Below are 23,578 nucleotides of genomic sequence, written 5' to 3' on the forward strand. Positions count from 1 at the left end.
TGTCTTCGGAATTAAGCAGCACAAAAATCTAGTCACTGAAGACCTCAGAGCTTTTCTCACTGCACTACTGCATTCCATTTTTCTTGTCTGATGTGTTAGAATTAGTTGCTATGCAACCAAGCTATAAGCCTCACCATTTAATAATTCTTCTGCTAATTGCAAGAGAGAAAAAGAGCTTCAGTGTCTGGCTTTGTCATAGCACTGAATTCTTCCTGTATGGAGTATCTACGACCAGTAACAATGAACTTGAAAAAAGCATTTTTATTGAATGTATCTGGGATCAGCTGTGATAAAGGTATTAACTTATATGTATAGTCAGCTGAATTTTTATTATAATGATAATTAGGTTATTTACTAAGTGTTCTACTGGCTTTATAGATTGTTTTGATATGCTTCCCCACTTCCTTCCACCAGAACCTTCTCTGAAATAGGAAACTAATGACAGCGTGTATGTTTCTGTTGACCCTGTGGTTCATTTCACTTACAAATTGCTAAGTATCAAGAACTGAAAATCTCAAGATTTACTTTCTAGCGTACAGCTGTCTTAACTACACATAGGAACTAACTGAGCAACTGAAGGAAACCAATTGCGGCCCCTGCTGGTACCTAATACACCTACAAAACAATAAAATCAGAAAGTTTTCCATTAAAATTCTGTTACTAAAAAAATAAAATAAAAATGTAAGAACGAAAGGATATGGTAGTAATAACATGAGCAGAGAATATCCAGTGACCAAAGTATCACAGTAACTATCAACAGTAACTCCATCTACACCTTCAGTTATATCACTTAAAAGTCTCAAACTAGTTTCCCACTTCGTAAAGAACTTCGTAAGAAAGGATTTTTCAGCTTGGTAAAGCTCAGTCAGCAGACCCATGCCAGAGCCTGAAACAGTACCCAGCAAAAATGCATGGTCTACCTTCCTTAACATATGTTGACACAGGTATCGTTTGAATGTGACATTAGAACATGAGATTAGAATAACTTAAGGGATCATGCATTTTGATTATTTCATGAATCAATTTCAGAAAAGAATTTTGGCTGCATCACTTCTAACTTCCCAAATGTCATAATTTAAAATCTGTATATATTTAAATTTATAAAAAGGAACAGACAAACACACATCCCAGAGCTTTAGGATCAAAGCCATGTCCACCAGTTCAGTTACAAAACTTTCTGTACAGTGAGGAAAATAAAACCATACTGGCTTACGTGTTTAGACAGCTAGTCAGTTTAAGAACCAAAACTTTGTTCTACAAGTTTATGTGAAGAAAAAGATTAAAGATGGGGTAAACAAACTGCCTGTACTTTTACTAATCTCTTTCTACAGCAAAGGCTATTTTATCTTGTCCGGCTCAACTCTTCACACCACTGAAAATATGACTGTCCTCCACCTTAATCTTAACTAAAGTTTTTGTTTATGAAAGCCTATATTTGTATTTGGAGCAGATTTCCACATCAAAACCACAGACTGAGCGTACACAGAAAGAATTCTGGGTTTGTTTGGGTATTTTTCCAACTAGGGATTAATGAAAGCAGGCAAAATATGTAAGATCACATCAGAACCAACCATTAGTGTTTTCAGAGCTTGCAGAGATTAAAAGATGTTAATCAAATTAAATCATTATTGTTCATTTAACTATTCAAGCCACATCTAGTATAAGGATGACATTAGCTTCCATTAGCTTAGAGAAGCTAATGTCATACCAGTTGCAATGAACCATAACCTGTGATCTGCCAATTCAAAAACCATTTTAGAGCAGTCATTTCTAATTTCACGAGCACTTCAGAAATTAAGTGCTGTATGCCTCTCTAAACACGCGTTACTGAAATAAAAGTAGAAATGAAGAGTTATAGGACTTTCAAAGTTAATTCCATCAATCTAGATACATCAAGAAAGTACTTACTAATTGTCATGGATTCTGGCACAGTAGCTGAAGGCAACATACTGCTTAAAGTATTCACTTGAGCTGGAGGACTGACATCCACTCTAGTCATAAAAGCACAATATCATCAACAAATGACAACAAAATCCTGAATTCAAAACTCAACAAAAAAGCATTCCAGAAACTAGAATTGTCATCATATTCACCCATATTCAGTCAACTTATGTTTAATTATCCTTTAATGTATCTGTTGTGAGTCTGATTTAAGAATACACACAAAATATCGAAATCAACAGGCCATGGAGAACACAGTGAAAAATACTACGAAAACAACATAATACCTATTTTCAAAACCAGGAGGCTAAGTCTGCCTGTTATTTGACAGGACTATGTAACTTCAGAATAATTAAGAAAAGTTCAATATAAGAAACTATGCAAAAAGGGAAGTGTAGGTTTTTGTCTTCCCAAACATTTGCAAAAGTACCCCAATAAATAGTTTGTTTTCCAGTACTGAGTAGCTATGCATTAGGTAACAGTAACAAGTTGGCAGCTACAGGGTGAAGATTTTTTTCTTTTAAGAAAAACGTATTTGACACGTACCTGTAAGGAATATCAGGTCTTCTTGGAACCAGTTCTACCGCGTGAATAACTTGTTCATGTCCCTCCCCATTCTCCAAGTTATCTAAAGTAGAATGCACAAGCATTAGCTTTTTTCAATTAACAGTAGTTAAAAAAATAAAATAAAATAAAACCAAAACCAGAACGAAGGTAGTTACATTTTTAACTAGAAATACTCATCTTTTAGTAAAGACTTTAAAGACTTTAAATTCTTTCTCCAAGGTTGGCTTCTGCATATTCACCTTGAATGACAGCAGGATTGTAAAGTCCCTTTGGAACACAGCCATCAGTTTAGAAAAAAATTAGTATTGCACAACTAAATTGCAATTTAGATCTACATTTTACATTGATAACAATGTTGCAAAGCTATGAAGACACTTCTTTACTGAAGTTATTTTTGCAAGCCGCAGGAGTTTAACCACGACATGGCATCTGATACTCATTACAAATCTGTTTGTGACTTGCAGGAAAAGAATTTGTGGTTAGTCCCCGGTATGTGAAACCTTGCAAAGACACCAGTCCTTTATGCATTCACAGCAGAGCACCATGGCTTTTCTCTGGCTTCTTATACCTATGTACCAAACATCAAGAATCAAGACAGATGAGGTATTTTTTAAAAAGCGTTGATAATATGCATCTGTCCACAGATCCACAACTGTCAGGATCAAAATATACACATCACTGGGCCTGTCATTAAGGTAGGTCAAGTGGAAAGAAACAAAAATCACATTTTATTGATGTTTTCTGCATCTCACTATGTAAGGGTTACAAAGTTACCATAAAACAATCCTAAAATCATGAGCTAAAACAGCACAGAATTTAAAAAGCAGGAATTCTAGGAAAAAAGTTATTAGGAATTAGAGTTATGTCAGAATGACTATAGAGAAGAAAGTTCATTTTTTAAGCTGTAGAGTTTACTGAAGCTCAGTTCCTAAAATGCATACTCTATTTTTGTTCCAAGCAACTGAATTTTTATTCAGGCTTTCTCATCTCTAGGTACATGGAGATATGATACACCCTGGCACATCCCTGAAGCACTGCAACAGACTAAAACTGAAAACACTCATATTAGCATACAACACTATAGATTAAGCTGTAAACTATCCCAAATATATATGTCTTGTTATTTACCTGTATTAAGACCTATAAACCAAAATATTGGGTTAAGCTATATATTTTACAAGAGCTCACTATGCATGTTTTAGCAAAAATGTTGTCATGATAATAATGAGCTTGCCAGTTACTGGGCTGAACTGCCCTCAGAAAAAGCTAACCCACATTCCCTCTGGTATCATTCATCTAGCAAAAGTGTAACTTCCAAAGTCAAGGAAACAACTGCCTAAGGCAGCTTTCAATCTCATCAAACTGTCATTACGGCTGGGGAGAGGGTGGCCGTACCCATGTGTATCACTCTCCCTAACTGGTTGACATTTGGGTTGTATGACAGGCCTTTTAGTCAAGACTGCCTGCACGCTCTGTCAGTTCAGGATGTTCAGAAGGGCCCAGTGACAGCATGGGACGTTGAAATCAGGAAATCGGACAGCAGAATCCGTGTTGCTGTTTCCTGTTACTGATGAACACTCCTTTCACCAGCCCAATGCCATATCGTTCTGGCTTGCATGCTGGACCATAGGGTTTATCACAAAGACAAAGAGGGGCAGGAGGAGAACTGAAAATATCTGTATACTGTGCCAGAAGGGATCTGAATGGGCCTGTTGTTGATCATCTGTAATAGCCTGAGCATTGTCTTCAAAACAGTTCCGAGATGAAGCAAGATGAGAAAAGGGTCTTTGGCATCTCCTTAGTAAAAGTAAGCTCCTGTTATACTTACTGTTGTCCTCTCTGGTCATCTGTCTCCAGTAATAAGTCTTGGCTTGGTCTCCTGACTTTTGATTTCAGGTACAAACCCCGAGCTCTAGCTCCTGATGCCTCATGATGTCTGACTGGCTACTAACTCCCACAGCTCAACTGCGAGCTCCCATTCCACACACCCCATCCCCCATAAACAGGAACATTTACTTGTATTCCAGATTTCAATCTGTTGCAGTCAGCAAACACTTATAAATCTATGGACTTTTTCTAACAGTTTCTGTATACAATTTAAGAGAACACTATGCCACAAACAACATAATGTTTTCTAAATCCATTCCTTCACAAACTGAAAAATGTGGGAGCACAAGAAAAAAAAAAAAATTTACTCTTTTTTTGGTTTTTTTTCCAACAACCGGTATTTCTTAAGAGCTACCTCTTAAAATACAGCAGAGGGCAGTACAGCATTATTTTACAATTCACATTATTTTTATCACTGAACTTACAGAACTGAATTACACTTTTTCATAGGCCTTCAATCAACAGTCCATTTAAACTCTTGGCACATGTAATGCAAAAAATAGGAAATATTTTATAATTAAAACATTATTTGAATGCCACTGAGAAGTTTTTAAGTGGTCACTGAAATGAGAATGCATACCCAAAGTTTTATAAAAGCAATTTTTTATGAACAACTAGCAAAATACTAATGGGGGATAGGGCAGGTGGGAGGGTTGGGGGTGGTGGAAGTTTTTGGTTTGTTTTTGGTACCGATACAGATACTGGAAAAGCACCAGGTCTTCTCTTCCATACCTTTGACCATTTTCATCATGTAGATCTTGCTTCAAGATCTCCAAATGGTCCACATCATTCTTGAAGGGTAAGTACCCCAAACTGCATACAATACTGCAGCTGAGGTCATATCAGAGCCAACTGAGCATAAATTTACAAATGACACTTTCATTTATGCATGTCTGTATGAAGTGTGCTTTTACTGCAGAAACATGGCACTGCTAATTCACTATGAGCTTGTGACCCACTATCATGGGTCTCCTGCAGAAAATTACTTGAGTATACTGGCAGATGAAAAATGAGATGAGCCAGCAACTGGTGCTCGCAGCCCAGAAAGCCAATCTTATCCTGTGCTGCATAAAACGAAACACGGCAAGCAGTTTGAGAGAGGTGATTCTCCCCCTCTATTTCACTGTCATGAGACCCCACCTCAAATACTGTATCCAGCTCTGCAGTCCACAGTACAAGAAAGGCATGGACCTGTTAGAGTGAGTCCACAGGAGGGTCACAAGAAAGATCAGAGGGCTGGAACACATCTCCTATGACTAAAGGCTGAGAGAGTTGGGGTTGTTCAGCCTGGAGAAGGGAAGGCTCAGAGGAGACCTTATTGTGGCCTTTTAATACATAAAGAAGGCTTACAAGAAAGATGGAGAGAGACTTTTTACCATTGCCTGCAGTGACAGGACAAGGGGCAACGGTTTTAAACTGAAAGAGGGTACATTTAGACTGGATATAAAGAAGAAATTTTTTTATGATGAGGGTGATGAGACACTGGAACAGGTTGCCCAGAGAAGTTGTGGATACCCCATCACTGCAAGTATTCAAGATCAGGCTGGTTGGAGCTTTGAGCAACCTGATCTAGTGAAAGATGTCCCTGCCCACAGCAGGGGGGTTGGACTAGATGATCTTTGAAGATGCCTTCCCACCCAAACCATTCTATGATTCCCGTATCCCCTTCTGAAGAAGTATTTCCTAGCCAATCATTCCTCATCCTGTATATAAACAGATAACAGCTTCTATTGAACTGCATCCAATATTTGACACTTTCTCCAATCTGTCAAGATTAATTTGAATTCAAATTCTCAAACACACTTGCAGCTTATTCCAGCTTAGTGATAAATAGAAAACGAATAAGGATACTTTCTATTCAACCATCCTAAACATTAATAAAATACCATACAAGACCACAGCTTAATCCCAACAAAACTCTGATTTGACATTGATAAATCCTCCTCAACTAAATAGCTACTCAAATGGACAACGCTGATTCAGATCTAGAACAAATTTTAATTGAACCTCCCATCCCAGTTATGCAACATCTCCTATGTCCTTACAATCCCATTATTTCTTACCATTGTGCCATGTTAGAAATTCTGTTATGAAGTTTGCTGGACTTCAGTATATTAAAATACCTACCTGTTTGGGAGTAAGAGCCAACAGCACTGACAGGAAATAGAACATCCGAGTCATCATTCAGGACCTGCAGAGGAGTCCAACTGCATATCTGAGAATTGCATGTGCCTATTTCATGAGGCCTGCATTTAAAACAAACGAACAAAACCACCTATTTATACAGTCAATATTCACAATGCTTATATTTCTTTCAGAGATATTACTGCAAGAAAAATCTTTATTTCAATCTGCCTGCCAGTTTGTTGGTTCAGACATACATAAATTCATTAAAGATCAGACCATTCCAAAGCAGATGAGACAAGCAGTGCTTGCCTCTTTTTCTCCAAAGAGATTTCTGTGTCAGAAATAAAGAGGGCATATTAGCATCTAAAATTATTCTTTTTCTCTCAGTTTTGTCTTGTCTTGTTTAACTACCTACTCTGATGATAACAGGCTTACTCTGTTTAATTCGTGGTTTTACTATGAAGCCAGAATAGAGTTGATATCATACTAAGAATAAGGAAACTTCAAACAGGCCAGAATTATAGCCTGGCTATATCATGCAATAATTTCAACAACTGAGAACTTCAAGGAGAACATGTCTGAAATCTCAAAATTTTGTTTTTCAGTGGAACTTAGAAGCGATATACCATCAATCACAGTGGCCCAAATGGTTTAAACAACGGGAAAGAAAAAAAAAAATAAAGCGGGGGGGGAAGAGAGGCAGGGGAGGGGAGAGTAGAGAAAACGTATAGTTCAAGTAGTTATATAAATTTGCCAGTACCCATGAAGGAAAGGGGCGGGGGGGGAGGCGGTCACAGGGAGGAGCATGGAAAATTTACCACTGGTTCCTGCAACATTACTTACTTTTCAGGAACTTCAGTTTCACCTTCTGTGCCTTTATTTCCTAATGTTTTTCCATATAGCTCATCCTCTTCTGCATCTTCATCATCAATGCTCTTCACATCTAGTTTCCGGTATTCATACTCTCCATTCATGAATACTGAATTGCTCTTCCACGAATGGTTACTTTCATTCCCATTCAAATTTCTTCCAAGAGTGCTTTCAGATGAGGGTAATACAAAAACTGAAGATCTGTCTATACTCTCCTCTGAACTTTCTCCTGTAATCAGAGTCTTCGTGGCATCCCCCAAATTTTGCTCATCTTCCTCTTCATCAAACGAGATAATATTTGTCACTCTCTTCTTCTTTTTTCGATCTTTTTTATATTTCAAATCTAGGAGCAACATAAAGGTTTACATAGTTAAGAAAAGAGAAACAATGTAATACAGTTGGTATTTTTTCTTAAAAGAAGTCATGTACTAAATGAGTTTAGTAAAGAAAAAACACTTATATCTACAAGGCATTTCATTACCTTCCCATACACAAGAGCTTTTAAATCTTTAACTACAGTCTTTATTTTATATGCCTTACATAATTCAGATTTTAGAAGATATTTTGGAGGTGCATTCATAACAGTATTCAATTCGAACTGGAAAAGAAAGTTCAACAAACTTATAAAATTAAGTTTAAAATAAAAAATTAGCCTTCCTATCACTTTCTCTAATGTTATATGGCTAGCGTATATTGCAGAGTATATCTACACAACAGAGAAAACATGAAACACTTCTTCGGAGAAAAAGTTTAAAAAAAAAACCTCACAACACAAACAAAATCCACAACTTCCAATCAAATAAAGTTAGTTTTGTCTATATTCTGGAAATTGAGCAGTCAGTTTTCAGAAAAAGAAATTAAACTGGCTCCCTCCCTCAGCTAATTAGCTCTTAGTCTAGAAATACGTTGAAATTCTCTCTGATTACATCACATCTATGCTGTGACAGCACTTATTTTTAAATTATTACCTATTCTCACTGATTCCAATGTGCACATGAGGCTAAATGATCTTGCAAAGTTGAAGCACTCTAAGAAATATAAGAAATTTACTCACCAAGAGAACTCACATTGGAACTAAACTGTTTTGTTTAATTCAAGTCCAGCTGTTACATAGCCACAAAACACATTAACATACTTTAAGAGTAAGAGGATGTTAAAACCCATTCCGAATGCAAACAGAATTCCAGCAAAGAACATAGACTTTAATGAAAACATCTGAACATCTGACTTGCTCTAACATTCAACATATAACAGCATTTGAACAAACCCAATCTTTTTAAAGTGAAATTTTATTATAAGTTGTACATTACATGTACTGCATACACATGTACTGTACACTTAACGTATGTTATGTTGTAGAGTCATGAGCAGCATATGGTCAATTATTCTGTTATTTCATCTTGCGAGCCTTTTCTATATTAACAAAGTGATCCCAAGTCAAGTATCACCTACTATTTTAATCTCATTTAAAGTGCTAAACAACAAAAGCTTTACCACAAGTTTGTTTTGAAAACCATGTTTTGAGACAAAGTCTATTTTAAATGCCAATAAAAAAAAGATCTTATCTCAACTTCTATTCCTACGAGATAGCATTCACATGTGGGGTTTTTTTCCTTTTTCGCATAACCAAAACAATTTAAAGCCTAAACTTAAACTTTGTTTCTTAAGTGAAAAACACATAAATCCCAGAATCCTCCTGCAGCTTTGTACCTTTACAAAGCAGAACATTCTTTCAGCTCAACTTCTGGAAATAAAGATAAAATATTCCTTTGCTATTTTTGGAACTGAAAATGTATAATGAATATCACATTTTGCTTGATTAATTTCAAATTATAAGAGATTAAGACTTTGGCTCTTTGTGAGTAACATCTTACAAACTGATTGCAACACTAACATATTTAAAGGTAAAAAGAGCATATGAGTGAATTTTCATTTGTGGTGATTACCTACTTCATATAGGAATTCAGACTGTAAACATGGGCACTGCTTGAAGAAGATAACAAGCTAAGATTTTTACCTGATATATAACAACAGATATATGGCACTGTATTTCCAACTGATAAAGTGCCAAAAGAAAACACATTAAAAATGAAAAATCATTACATCAGAAACTGCAAGGCATAATCTTATGAATAAGAAATTGAAATTCAGGCCACAAGCAAAGCACTTGACCAATAAGATAGTATACCTGCCCTCTCACAGTGATATAAGAAAGCTAAAATACACATTTATCATCCAGTATTCACACCAGTATTTCTAAAGAATTTCATACTTTTTATTTCACACTCAACTAGTTTGTATGTGTAATGCACTTATTTTTAAGGTTTTTGTTCCATAATAACGCGTTAAACACATTTGAATATTTTTAAGTTTCTGAATGACACTAACATTGCAAAAACGCTTACCAGCATTTACATTCTTTGAGAGAACAGGAAGTGGGTCAGTGTCTTGATCAGGTTTCATTAGAATCGAGACAGCAGATGATGCAGTTATCTCTCTAAGGAGGCTGCTAACACCCTGAGTGGATTCTTTCAATAATGAGGTTACATTTTGCGTTGATTCCTTTAACAAATCAGACACAGTCGGTGTGCACTTGCTCTGCCCATTTAAATCCTTATTATCAATGTTGATTGCAAAAAGAATGGAGTTCAGACCTTCAGATAAAAGAAAGAGGAAAAAAGACCAAAAACCCAGTGTATATTTCATACTAAAGTACGAAGATAGAACCTAAGGATTAACAAAGCTATGACATGTAAAACATTTTTCCCAAAAAATTTCCCACTGTTCTCCATGCATGAATTCTTCTTCTTTCATGTACCATTCATTCTTTTTTAGATTATAGTCAAGCTGATGCAATCAGTTCTGAATTTATCTTGATAGCTGTTCAGCTGCACATTAAATAAGCAGTAATTACTGTGAACTTGTTTATTTATAACCTTTTATTTAAACCCATTTCACTATGAACTTTAATATTTGTTGGTTCCTATATTCTATTAACAAACACTCCTGTGAATCCTATCTTGCAGAATGAAGCATGTGACCATGTGTCTGAGAAAATGGGGCGTAAAAGGTAATAATACATCACTTCTGTGGTCAAACTCTAGAAAAGTAAATTATCTGTTATCATTCCTTACTCTTACTCTCTCCTTCCATGTATTTACCTATAACTTGGGTCTTACTATAAAAGTCTATCATTGCTCTTTTCTAGTCAGGAATAACCCCTTTTGTTTTCTCTAAACTGTGCTAGTTTTTAAAAAAAAGTTAGCCTTGACTGATGAAGAGTTAGAAAATTTAAGTGAAAGACTTTTAAACTGTAGGAGGGCCAGATCCAGTGTCTTGTTCATCAATTCATAGCATAAATTGGCATACCTTGACTATTCACCCTGAATGTGCATCTGGCAAACATTCTCCACATAAGCAAAGAGTGTGTTAGAGTAGCTCCTCACAAGCAGAAACAGATAAAACATCCCAAAATGAAGTAGTTTTCCAAGAACAGTAGCATTTAAGGGAAAGTCTTACCAGCTGCCATCGTAGGGATCATACTAGAACGTTCTTCATCCATCATAAAAGACCAGTCTTCATAGAAGACACTATAATTTGAAAGGAAAAAAAAGGGGGGAAGAAAAAAAAGAATATGCAGTCCTATATTAACATATATTCCACTTCTAAAAGACATGAAAATGCTGAAAAATGAGTACACCAATGGATCAAATTATATGTCACAGTAACTCCCTGAAGCCCCAAAATATACAGAACTGTCTGAACAGTTATCAAAGACATGCTAAATAGTATTTTACCTTCAGTTTTAGCTCTGCATTTTTTTAGGGGCAAAAAGCCACTCAGGGCAAGGAGGTTCATACTACATTGGCAGTCACAATATTTCTCTACACTTATTGTTATACTGCATATATAAGTTTTTAAATAACTATAGTTGACCAGAATTACCAAGCCATTTTATAAAATATTGGAATACAAGAATACAAACTAAAAGCTCCACTTCATCTTGAGCAATCTGATCTAGTGAAAGATGTCCCTGGCCATGGCAAGGGGCCTGGACTAGACAATCTTTAAAGGTCCCTTCTAACTCAAACCATTCTATTCTGGTTCTTTTTGGCAGCAGGATGCTGTATTTTTACTATCAGCATTCAGTTAACTAAACATAAAAACAAATAGCAAGAAAACCCTCAACCTATATTAAACAATTTTGACAGATTCATTTAAAAGTTTCCAAAACAGGTAAGAATTGGGGATGTAAACTGATTCTGTAAATCCCATTTGAATCTGGGTAACATTTAAGTCTTAAATATTCTGGAAAAAGCCTTTTTAGAAATAATATTTCATGTACAATGCAGAGAGAGCTGATAATCCTGATACTGTGCAAGTATTGCTACAAGCATGAAAATAATTAGTGACATAGCAATCCAATGGTTTTCATTTTTTTTTTTTCCTTTGCTGTTTCATTCGTCTTTATTTGATTTCATATCAAAATCTGTCTTGCAAGAAAGCTACAGAGAACTCAAACAGACTAAAAAAGAAAAGGAGGTACTAATGAGCTCAGTTCTGGCAATAATCTTATCCAGTACATCCATTAATTGACACAAATGGAAAGAATGCCTTTCTGCTGAATCCACTGGACTCGATCAAGCTCAACAGTTCTTGATAAAAAAGGAAAATACCCCAAATTTGCAAAAAGAAAAGAAGCTGAAGATGCATGAGGAAAAAGGTAGGACTCAGTTAAGTATGAACTTAAGTGCATTTTGCACATCCAAAGTACCTTAGGATTTCACAATGCATAGTAAGTTATTCTCAGTAACTCTGTAAGAAGAAGGTTTGCAAACTGGTACAAAACTGCTTCAAGGTGATCTGCAGTAGTAGCTACCTATCCCTTGACTGCAGGAGCTTTTCAATTACAGGATGAGCATCTCCAAAAGGCAACAGGCAACTACCATTGACGAATTGGTACGATCAGGGCTGCAACTGTGTACTATTTTAATGGAATGAGAGCGGCACCTCAAAGCTTGGTGTCAAGGTCTCAGTGAGGAAAACTGTTGAAAGAACAGGAAAGTGAGGATGGAAATGAAGATGAGGGTAGAAGCATATATTCTCATGTGCTAGAATGAAACCAGTTTCGGGCCACATGTTGATATAGGCACAAGCCACTATCCTAATAGCTGCCAAATTTCAAAAATGAACAAAACAAAAGTATGAGGTTAAGTGGCTTCACTAACAGAGCAATTAATATGGTGTATTATTACAGCTGTGTTTTTGGGTTGGTTGGTTGGGGTTTTTTAATCTCAGTACTTCATTTGTCAATACATTTCCTGCATTACAAAGATATCAAATACAGTACCTGAGTCGATTCTTATCTGCAAGCAGCATATGAACATATCTTTCCAGGGAATGTTCATTTAGCGCACAGCGCAACCAAGCCCGGCCTCTACCAATATCTGTAGTAATTGTCTTCAGAGAGTAAAAGCGCTGCAGTTCATGTTTATTCAGAACTTCTTTCACATAGTACCAAAATACTGGCTCTGGAATCAAAAAATAATAAAAAAAAAAAAAAAACCACCCAAAAATGCTAAGCTCGTATCAGAATGCATTTACATGCAATTTTGAAAAACAAGCAGGTAATGATATGTAACTTTGAACAAAGGTGAATCATTTACCATCTTCATATAACTCTCCAGTTAAATAGGTTATTTATTTCCACAGAACTTGGGCTATTTAAGCACTTAGAACTTTTTACTTCACTGAAAAGCCAAACACACATATTAAAGGATTCTATTTTACGTTTTTAAATAGAATTCACGTTTAAAAGCACATATAAGCTAGTATTTCATCCACAGAACAGATTCACATGTTCAGCTGGTAATAAATTATGCAAAGAAAAAAAAATTCTTTAGAACTCTATCTTACTGCTGATTGTGAAACGTTAGAAGCTAGGTCCAAAGGAACCAGTAGCTCCAGAATTTGCAGACGTGCAAATGACAAATTCATGTTACTTTAAAAAACAAAAGTGTTACATTTGAAATGGAACAATACCCCTTTCCACTTTCCTTGCCCTGCCCCCAAATATTGATAAATAGTTTTTTTGCAGTTGCCTCAAATTTCTCAGAGGTAACAAAAATCTACATCCATAATTGTAAACATACAATAAAACACCTAGTATTTTACATATTCCTGTTTCTTAACTGAATAAGAACATATTTTAAGGACATAATTATTACAATTCACCTTGTACCATTTTCTCAGGGTGAAAAGAACAACCAGACATCAGATGATTCATCTGTAAGACTTGAATCTTTACTATATGGTATAGTTTGGCAATCACTAGTCATTAATGTTGCATCAAACACATACTGCTTGAAAGTATCTTAAAATATAACATTAACAATAATGTTCAGGTGGCTTTGATTTGTTATAAATAGAATTGCTTGAATAACTAGAACAGTTTGAACACTGTTAATCTATACAGTTAGAAACATATTAAGAGACTGTATTTAAGGCAAATAGGATATTTTTAAGAGAAAAAAAAAAAAAAATCTGAGAAACCCAAGCATTACAAAAAATTTAAAACATATCAGTCTCTCAAGGAAGACATGCAGGTACTCCTTTGGACAGTTTAATGAATGTCTTCGTTCAACCTTTTTTTTTTTTTTAAGTTAACAAAAAAAGGAAAATTATTCTATTGTACAAGTGAATGGCACGTTATTACCTCAAATATCATGCTGGCTTTTGATCATAAACTTAATGTAGGCAGCATAAAGCAGATGTTAAAAGACAGGTAAAAAATTTCCTCAGACACAGAAAAAAAAATGCACAAGAGGAAACATTGATCCTGCCACTCCTTGCTTATCACTTTTCTAAATCTTTTTTAATGTAGTAAGAATTTTAAGAAAAGGCCATCCATGATGCTTCTCCTTCTCTCTGCTAAATAAAGAGCATGCAGTCAGATTTTGAATAGGTTTTCACTACAGTTTATGACTTCTTTTGGTGAAATATGCTCATTTGAGGGTATGGGGTTTTTTATTAATCTCTGCTGAAAGCCAAATACAGCATTAGATTAGCAAGGTTTATAATACAGTTTTAGACACCTAAACATGTAACAAGCAGATTAGACTCATTAACTAAAAGTTTTGCCAAATAGGTCTGACAGCTATGCAAGAATAATCCAGAGCTCTTCTAAATTACACAAATGTGTAAAACACACAGGTACCATTGAATTGACAATGTAGGATGTAAAACTACAGATATATTTTGCTGAATGAGGACCTCATAGGCACATTAACATGCAAATAATAAGGAGGTCCACTGAACACTTAAGAGCATTCAAATACCATATGTCCTACTCCTTTGGCTTCAACTTACTTGATCTGCATTTCAAAAATAAAACACATGCATATGTAAAAAAAGCAGTCTTTAAAATGCCAGATATGTATCAAGATGACAGTGATTTAATTGTTTTTTGTGACCAATAAAATTCACTTTTCTGTCTTGCTAAAGCTCAAAACAATACTAAAGTAGGAAGTGAAAAATATTATAGGACTATAGAAAATAAGCAGATTTCCCCTTGTGCCAAGAGTGAAAGTCAGTGTTCCTTGACATTCTGATTATTTACAGATATCAAGGATTTTGAAAAGCTTCAAAATTTGGATTATCATCAGTTTTTAATCAAAATCCATCCAATGGAAATAAAGTAAGAGCATTCCATACTCTAAGTCCCTCCATGACATACTTTATAAAAACAGTAATGTAAGTGGCATTTTCAAATCACTAAGTTCTCTTATTTGAGACTAGCGTTAAATGAAAATCCAAGTCCTAACTGTTGATATTATTTTTCATAGCAAATAATCCAATTCTTGTTATTCAGAAGTAAGATCATTTTAATTTCAGTAAAATACAATTCGTACAATTGTACTGGAGGCAGAGAAGACAGTGACTTTATGCAATTCACCGAAATATTAATCGCTTTGTGAAAACAGTTTACATAGTTTTAATAATATCACAGTTCCAATAACTGCAATACCACCAATCATTAAGCAGCCCTAAACAGCAGTCATGTCTCAAGCTGAGAGCATAGAGATCAATCTGAAGCCAGGTTCAGTGCCTTCTTATGCAAAAAAAAAGTAAAGAAAACAATTTACACTGTGCAGCCATTGTGCGTTTCAGTGTCTGTTCTGTCAAGTAATTAAAGAACAGTTTCATGTTTGTCACAAGTGTCTCATTGTAGAACATTCTTTGCTATAGTTGGAAATATTAGTTCTTTCACTTTTAATTGAGACTATCATTAAATAAAATTTATATTCTATAAGCCTTAGTCTATCATTTTCATTTCTAACCACAGCAACTAATAGTTTTACCATATTAGCCCTCAGCATTACTCTACAATGTCCTACTATTCATAAGCAAGCTATGACATGCAACGTAGTAAAGCTACAAACATATTGTGACTTAGCAACGATTTCAAAATACGTTCCCATTTTCGGTATTGATGTGCCGTGAGGCTGTGAACAAGCCACATCTGTAATTCTGCCATGGTTTACCTATCTATAAACGGATAACACTATTCTACAATTATAGCATCAAAGCATATACATAAATCTGTAGTAAGATGCAGCACCAGAACTATTTAAAAACAAACAAAAAAAAAGCAACAAAGACAAAATTTTGCTTCAGCCAGGAGAAGAGAAGGCTTAGGAGGAGGACAGACACCTAATAGCAGTCCTCCAGTACCTACAAGGAAGTCATCAATAAGACTGATTTAGGCTCTTCACATCAGCACATAGCAGGAAGACAGCAGACAACAGGCATAAATTAACACAAGAAAGGCTCAGAGTGGATATAAGGAAAAACTCTTTCATCATGAGGACAGTCAAATGTTGGAACATGCTTGACCAAAGAGGTTGTGCAGTCTGTGGAGGTTTTCAAGTCCCAGATGGATAAAGCCCTGAGCAACCTTGTTTAACCTCACAGATGATCTTTGTAGGACTGCGGACCTCCTGAGGACCCTTCCAACTTGAATTGGCCTATGATCCTCTGACTGACTGCAGAAAAAACACTGCTATTACTGGCAGAAAGGTTTCAACAAGTCTGGAACCTCTAATAACACAGTAGAAATAACAACCAGAGGCAATGGAAGAGTTCATCTATTTAGAACCTTTCAACAACATTGTCCTAATAATTTTTAGTAAATACTGCATCAGCTACAGTATTCTCACATAACCTTAACTGGAGTTAAATGAAGACACCCTCATATTATTACAAACTAAAGACAGAATACAGTTCTATTGTTTGCTGCTTTTGTTTAGATTGCTTAACATAAGATTAAAGGAGCTGCATATGCCTGGAATGACCACACCATCAATTGACACGAAATCACACTGATGTTAGGAATTTATTTACTTGAATATATATTTAAAAAATTAAAATATTTTAAATAGGATTTTTAAGTCATAGTTCCAAAGAACTACTACTGGAGTTTTAAATAAAAACTTTTATTTTCATTTAAGGACAACAAAGTAAAACACTGACGCTCTTAGATGCAACATGATGCTACATTGTTTACAGCCATTTGAAAGTGCAGTTGTCATGAAGTATCTGTAAATTTTGAATAAAAACACTGCTGAACAATTTTATTTTTCAATTGTCAAAGCCTGAATGTATAGCCTAAACAGCAGCATTCCACTACATTAAAGAAAAAGATGACACCTGTGATTACATTAGACAGAACAAAATATAATTTATACCAGATTCATTTGCCTGAAAGTGATAAAAATATAGAAGTACTTTGCAACTGCTTTCAGGGAAAAAAAAAAAAAAGCAACACTAATTCACAAAGATAAATGCAGTGGAACCCAGTAATTTCCATTTAAAAAAAAAAAGCTTCTCTTCTTAGTCACAGTACAGCATTCAATTTGCTGCAAAGCAGCCACATTTTTGTTCTTGAACTTCCATACATTCCTTAAGCTTCTTAAGGAGTAAAAATGTTTTCCTCCTTCTTCCATTCCCCAACCATAGATAACTTTCCCGACTTTCTCCTCTTCCTCCACTTCATCTCACTGACAAGCCCCCAGATAAGACACATATGCACAAGCATATAGCTAAATTGTTATTAAAGTTCCCCAGTATCAGAGATGCGCCTTTGTACATCTGACCACTAAGACAGGACCAAAAATTTCATACACCCTTGACGTTACTAACAGACAAGAAAGAAGTCATAAGCATTGTACGTAACACCTTCAAACTTAAAGACACACTATTTGCATAAATCAGAGAGGGTGTAACAGGGGATAACATTCTCTGCAACAAAGCATAAGACTCTCAATTGCAAACGGGGGATAAAAAGTGGATAACCAAATCACTACCCATTAAAGAGATGCAAACTACCCAGAGGCTGAAAGAGACCACAGAGTATCTAATCCCCAATTACAAACACACACAAGGGAGAAAAAAGCATACAGAAGAGCCAAAAAATGTGTCAAGATTGTGCAAAGAGCTGAATTTTTTCTTACTTGTTCATTTAGAGTCTGCAAAGTGTCAAGTCTTGCCCACTACTAAGCAGAGGAGGCAAACATGGGAAACTCACCAATTTATCTAAAAGCATAGCTATTTTAGCTCCCCCAAAAAGCTAAGTCTGGAGACTCTAACCCATTAGCAGGAAAGTCAGCACACAAGACCCAGCATTTCACCCTATCATCCACAGGAAACAAGTCTGTTGTTACAGCAATTTAAAAACACCATTATATCAAGCTACACGTTTTGTGTTAATGTAATATCCATTATATGCAGTTGTCTGGTGTAACTGGAAGTTTATGGCTGGAGATCAAATGTATTAACAATTTTAGTACCACTGAATATATTTAAAAAAAAAAAAAAAACAACCCACACTATGTGTTACATGTTACACTTGATGGAGTTTCAAAAGCTGAAAAGAAACTTCTTTATATTATGTGTTCCCTGTTTAAGAAAAAAGATACTGTATGTCACACTTCACAATAAAACTGATGACAATTAACACCTTCACATACTTTTGATAAACAAAACAAGGGAAGCTTCAAGGTGAAGAGAAGGCAACAAAAATAAAGGAATCTTTTCTTTAAATGTGAAGAAAATAATAAAAAACAACCCAACCAATATAAGTAATGTAAGTTTTGTTTTTAAAATTACATCAATACTTAGAAGTGAAACCTATCTGATGCTATAGAAAATGGCAGTTGAAGAACAGAGTAAAGTTAAGAATGAAAATGTTGTAGCAAAAACTTAACAGCACAATTACACAATGTTTATCCCTACCAGAATTCAAAAGAAATTTGCCAGTGATACTATTCATGATGAAACTGTAGGAAACACAGATTTCCAAACACCAAAATTTCTAGATAAACTTGATATGAAAGTTAAACTAGATTATGAAAGCAAAAACCATTTTCACTGCTTAATGAGAGTCCAAGTGTTAAGTACGCTACCAACAGTCTGCAGTTTGTTGCATTGCTTAAAACTTCCATTAGAAATTATATCATTTGCTTGTACTTATCAACTGTTTAAAATAGAATACTTACGATTAACGAATTACCTGTTTCAGTTTTACTGGAGAAACCTGCTGCCTGTTTGATTGCTGCTGCTGTTAATGCTAATCCTCGGCTCCTCCTCAGACCATGCTGTAACACAGCTTCAAACTGAGCACACAAACAAGTGACTCTGCAACAGAATTTTTAAAGAAAGCATGTGAAAAGAACAATCAACTATGTTTCTATAGAGCAGGCTTATTCCAAATCTCTGAATAGAGAATGGAAAGGTGAACCATTCTCTTATATGTAGTGAAAGACCCCTTATATGCACTAATCTCATTATTTGCAAACAGTATAATCTACTTATACCCACAGTCTCATCATGACTATCCAAAGCTGGGGCATGAATTACATTCAGAAGAATTGGCAATCAGTTTGAGAAATCATCCTCACCTCCTATAGAGATTGTTAGTCATGTTATTTCAGCTTCAGATTACCTATTTTTCATGTAATGCAAATACATTTCATAAATATACTTTGTACTATACATGCAATTAATGATTTTCTGAAAATATGCTGTAACCTCCTATACAGTTAATAGACTATTTTGTTAAATGGCATTAGTATGCTATAATTCAAGCCTAGGACAACAAATAAACATACATTTTTATGTCCTTCAGAAATCCCAGTCATAGGAAAATAAGAAAGATTTTTCTGGAGATGTGTTGAATCTTTAGTTGTTGATGATGTTCTCTACAATACCATTTATAAATTTCCTGACTATTTTTTTTTTAAACATAACCCAGTTAATAAACCAATTTTCACAGAGGTAGAACCATTGTAAAACCAGCAAAGTTTTAAAATTCAGCCTGCCAAAGAAAGGAGTATTATTGTAACCTACAGGGAATAGTAAGGCTTAAGGTATAACAGACATGAATGCAACCTGTTTGTTTGAAATCTCATTTTCTCTAAGTTTTATTTTTGCCATTAAATAAACACTACTTAAAACTTAAGCTTTGAGAAAGTTGTAACCTGGCTACCAAAGCTGATTACTAAAAGGAAGGACAGATACTTTAACTAAGTTCAAGCAAATAAATAAAAACAGTTAACAAAATGGCTCAGGACTCTGCCCCAGCATTCCAGAAGAACAGAGCTCTATTCAGGGTCACAAAAAAGCATAAGATCTCAGGAGAAGCACTGACAGAAAAAGAGGTATATTTACCATAACTGCCCTGGACAGAAGAGCTTTTAACACGCAATGCTTTCCAGTACATCTATGTTAAGAAAACTTTACTTTGTTAGGAAAATTTTATTAGTAAAGCAGAATATAATTGCAACAATACTCGAGATGATTGTGTAGCAGTTGTGATTAATTTTTGCCAAAAAGACTGCTGCTGTTAAAAATGGAAATTCCAACAGACACATGACACACCCCCCCCCCCCGAAAAACAAAACCTAAACTTTTTCAAATCAGAAAAAGCAGAACCAAAACTAGGTTCTGTGAAAGAGCTCATATTATTAAAAATCCACGTGCACTTAAAATCAAAGCAAGAAAACTATGCAGCATTTTACAGGAAAATTTAGCCACTAGTAAAACAAAATAAAATAAAATTAAAAAATCAGGTATTCTACAATGCCCAATATACGTAGTGTATTTACTAGATAGCATCACAAGGGTATGTTAAATAAAAATATACAGAAAAACATGGAGAAGTCTAGTGTACATAGACACAGACCTCTGAACAATTATAATCTCAAAGACAAAAAAAAATCACTGGGAAAACAAAACTTGGAGAATCATGGATTTTACTGAATTTTGATCTAAATTCTCAGACTATCCTCATTTTCAAAATTATCTCACAATGTTTCGCATAGTAACAACCTCAAACACCATGGAATTTAGGAAGAAAAAAAAAAATCTATTAATGTAATTTCCACTTCCTTTTTAATCCTGAAACTGCCTAGCTATAATCCATTATTCAGCATGTCTACCAAATTCTAAGGAAAATATTTATAAGTAAAATTTGGCCAGCATCATATCTTTGGAATCCTAACTCTCACTGTTTATCAGAAGACAGATACTCAAGGTCATCATTCAAATTATTAAACAACTGCAGCAAAGCAGTTGTTCACGCACACTGAGCAACAAAGCAGAAGTTTTAGATCCAGATAATTTGTTCTACATAGGACGTACTTCCTTTTAGCCGAGTTTACACAATCTACTACAAAGGCAAACATCGTCAATACATTGTCTCACATAAACTAAACAGTAAAGATTAAATAACTATCCCTAGTTGATGCTTCTGTGCCAATAGCTATAGCTGCACAGCCAGTCCAGCTGCCAGGTTCTTCAGCCCCACCATCCCTTTATCCCACCTACATCTTCTTGCTTCCTCCCTCGCACCAGCTTCTGTCCAACAAACCCTGTGCTGAACAGACCCTGTACTGAACTGTTTCCACTATGCTAGTTCAATGGAAAACTATTTCTCCGAGTCTGTTTCCCCAAAACACTGTAGGCTGAAACAGCCAAGGGCAGGACAGGATCACAGCAGTAGCCAGAAGTCAGACAGACTTAAGCTGCCATGGAGCAGCATTAGCCTGGAGTTTCACAAACAGGTAATGCAAAGGAGCTGCATTACAAGCTGCTCCTGAAAGGTGATGGGTTTGCCCTCTCACCCCTTGTTGCTTCTTCCTCCTCTTCTGCACTTCCCATTGCTTCTAGCTATGCGATCTTCCCCTCCTTGCAGCAACTCTAGCACTCACCAGATGTTTTACTGATTTAACTCGCTAAAATGGCAGAAAGTTATCCTTCTGCATTATTTCTTCTTTTATTAAATTAATTCAGAAGGGACTGGATGATCACCAGGCATTGCTTAAAAAGGTGGTAGAAGGGAGTAGTACTGAAGTCAGGGATCCTGAGGAGACACATGAACCCTCCCCACCCGTTCAGTAGCAATGAGTTCTTATACTGGCTTTCCAGAAGTCATGAAACCACACCCTTAGGCATGTTCTTAAAGACCGAATTGGGAGAGGATTGGAGAGAGTTTTATGCATCATTTATAAATGGTCAACAGATAATTAACTTCTTCCCAAAAGGCAGAGTCAAACTTCAAAGACATATGAAAAAGGACAACAAACAACTGCATTTAATCCTGGTATTTTATTTATCTGAGATTCTTCGATACGACAGGTTCTGAGAAAGACTCAATAGGATACAAAAAGCACGACAATTTCTGTCTGCCAGTCATCTTCGTAAAAGCCTTAGAAACCAATATGCCATATCCAACAACTAATGCAACTAATAGGAATTAAATGACATTTTTTGACTTACATTAATAAAAAGGAACAAATTCTTGGACAGAAAAAGAAGAAAAACAGGTTTAAAACATGTCAGGAATAAGAAAAAATAAGAATGAAAATTTTCTTAATGACTGTGTGTTAAACGCTTGACACTTAAGTGTCAAGCTTCACAAAACACAGGTGTATTGGTAATAAATATGCATTCATTTTAGAAGAGGTTTTAGGGAAGATAAATTCTCCCAATCTTATGTTCAGACCTCAGAATTCAATGCTTTGTCAGGAATTCTGCAGCCACTTAAAACACTTGGAACTTCATAGAGAAGAACACTCTTTGTTAAGCTGGCAAATTTGTAACAAGATGAAAAGTTCAGTCCCATGTCAGTGTCTGTATAAACAAAAGAAACTGGGGGTTTTCTGAGCATGTCAAGTATTTTGTGCCATATGTTTTATGTCATTTTGATACATAATCTAAGCATGTTAAAAGTTTCTTAGACCATTTTACCTGCTATCAGAGTCTGAAGCAATTTCTTTTCTTCCTCCAAACCGTATTTGACACTGCAATAAACAGATTTTAAGGAATTTCTGTTACACTAACAAACTCAATATTCTGAAATATTTCCATATAAGAAACAAAGTCATAACAAAAAAAGGAAGCAGTACAAAATAAAGCATTGGCAAACACAGCCTGCAACAAAAAAGTGCTTTACAACATCATGTTCCACTAACAGGCTACTCTTGCAGTTCAAATACATTCTTGCTAGCCAGAACACACCTGCAGGTCCTTCAATAAATTTAAAATTGAGTAAAAATTACTACTTTTGAGTTTTAAATGTACACTCACAAAAACAAACACTGCTTCTATTCAGCTCAGTGCTACAATTACAGAAGAATCATTCTTTATAAAACATACCATTACTTTTGAAGCATTCCTTTGCCTCCCAAGCTCTCCTAAATTGAATCCAGTTTATGAAATTCTACTTTCTGAACTTCATGTTGATACAAGATACCTGCCTACATAAATAAACCCCATCTTTGCCTGTATTTTAACCATTCACTAAAATCTTAGTGTAAAGAAAAATCTGCTACTGTAAAATGTTAACCAATTTAGCCTTTGCAGTACACTACAGTTTAGTTCAGTCATATAAGTATTACAAATATATATATTTATGATATATATTATTATTATATTTATAACATATAAATACTACAAATATAATCTGTCAAGAACAAGAATTTTAAACAAATACTGTGTAATAGTTGTTTGCTAGCAGACACAAAAACTCAGTAGTACTGTGTGAAATACAAGACAACTTCTTTGTCTCATAAAGGGGAGAAAAAAGGGGCAAAGACAGTTCCTGCTAGTACTGACAACTTAGAGTGAG

General features: G+C 35.2%; 1 protein-coding gene across 7 annotated transcripts in view; it reads right to left on the bottom strand.

Annotated features, from left to right (window-relative positions):
- SNX29 (sorting nexin 29) overlaps positions 1-23,578 on the bottom strand; it is a 142,280-nt gene that overhangs the window by 112,750 nt on the left and 5,952 nt on the right. For all 7 annotated transcript variants that reach the window (XR_775088.1, XR_775090.1, XR_775089.1 and 4 more), the window contains exons 3-11: positions 22,699-22,751; positions 18,962-19,086; positions 12,743-12,923; positions 10,912-10,982; positions 9,798-10,046; positions 7,366-7,735; positions 6,523-6,641; positions 2,488-2,569; positions 1,909-1,991 (exon numbers count right to left, since the gene is read on the bottom strand). Coding sequence is in view for 4 of the 7 variants with exons in the window: in XM_010578486.1 (XP_010576788.1) it covers positions 1,909-1,991; positions 2,488-2,569; positions 6,523-6,641; positions 7,366-7,735; positions 9,798-10,046; positions 10,912-10,982; positions 12,743-12,923; positions 18,962-19,086; positions 22,699-22,751 (1,333 nt within the window). In the remaining 3 variants the exon portion in view is untranslated. The remainder of the gene's footprint in view (positions 1-1,908; positions 1,992-2,487; positions 2,570-6,522; positions 6,642-7,365; positions 7,736-9,797; positions 10,047-10,911; positions 10,983-12,742; positions 12,924-18,961; positions 19,087-22,698; positions 22,752-23,578) is intronic.

Source organism: Haliaeetus leucocephalus, unplaced genomic scaffold (assembly GCF_000737465.1).
Source record: "Haliaeetus leucocephalus isolate CR32 unplaced genomic scaffold, Haliaeetus_leucocephalus-4.0 Scaffold636, whole genome shotgun sequence".
In the NCBI taxonomy this organism is placed as follows: domain Eukaryota; kingdom Metazoa; phylum Chordata; class Aves; order Accipitriformes; family Accipitridae; genus Haliaeetus; species Haliaeetus leucocephalus.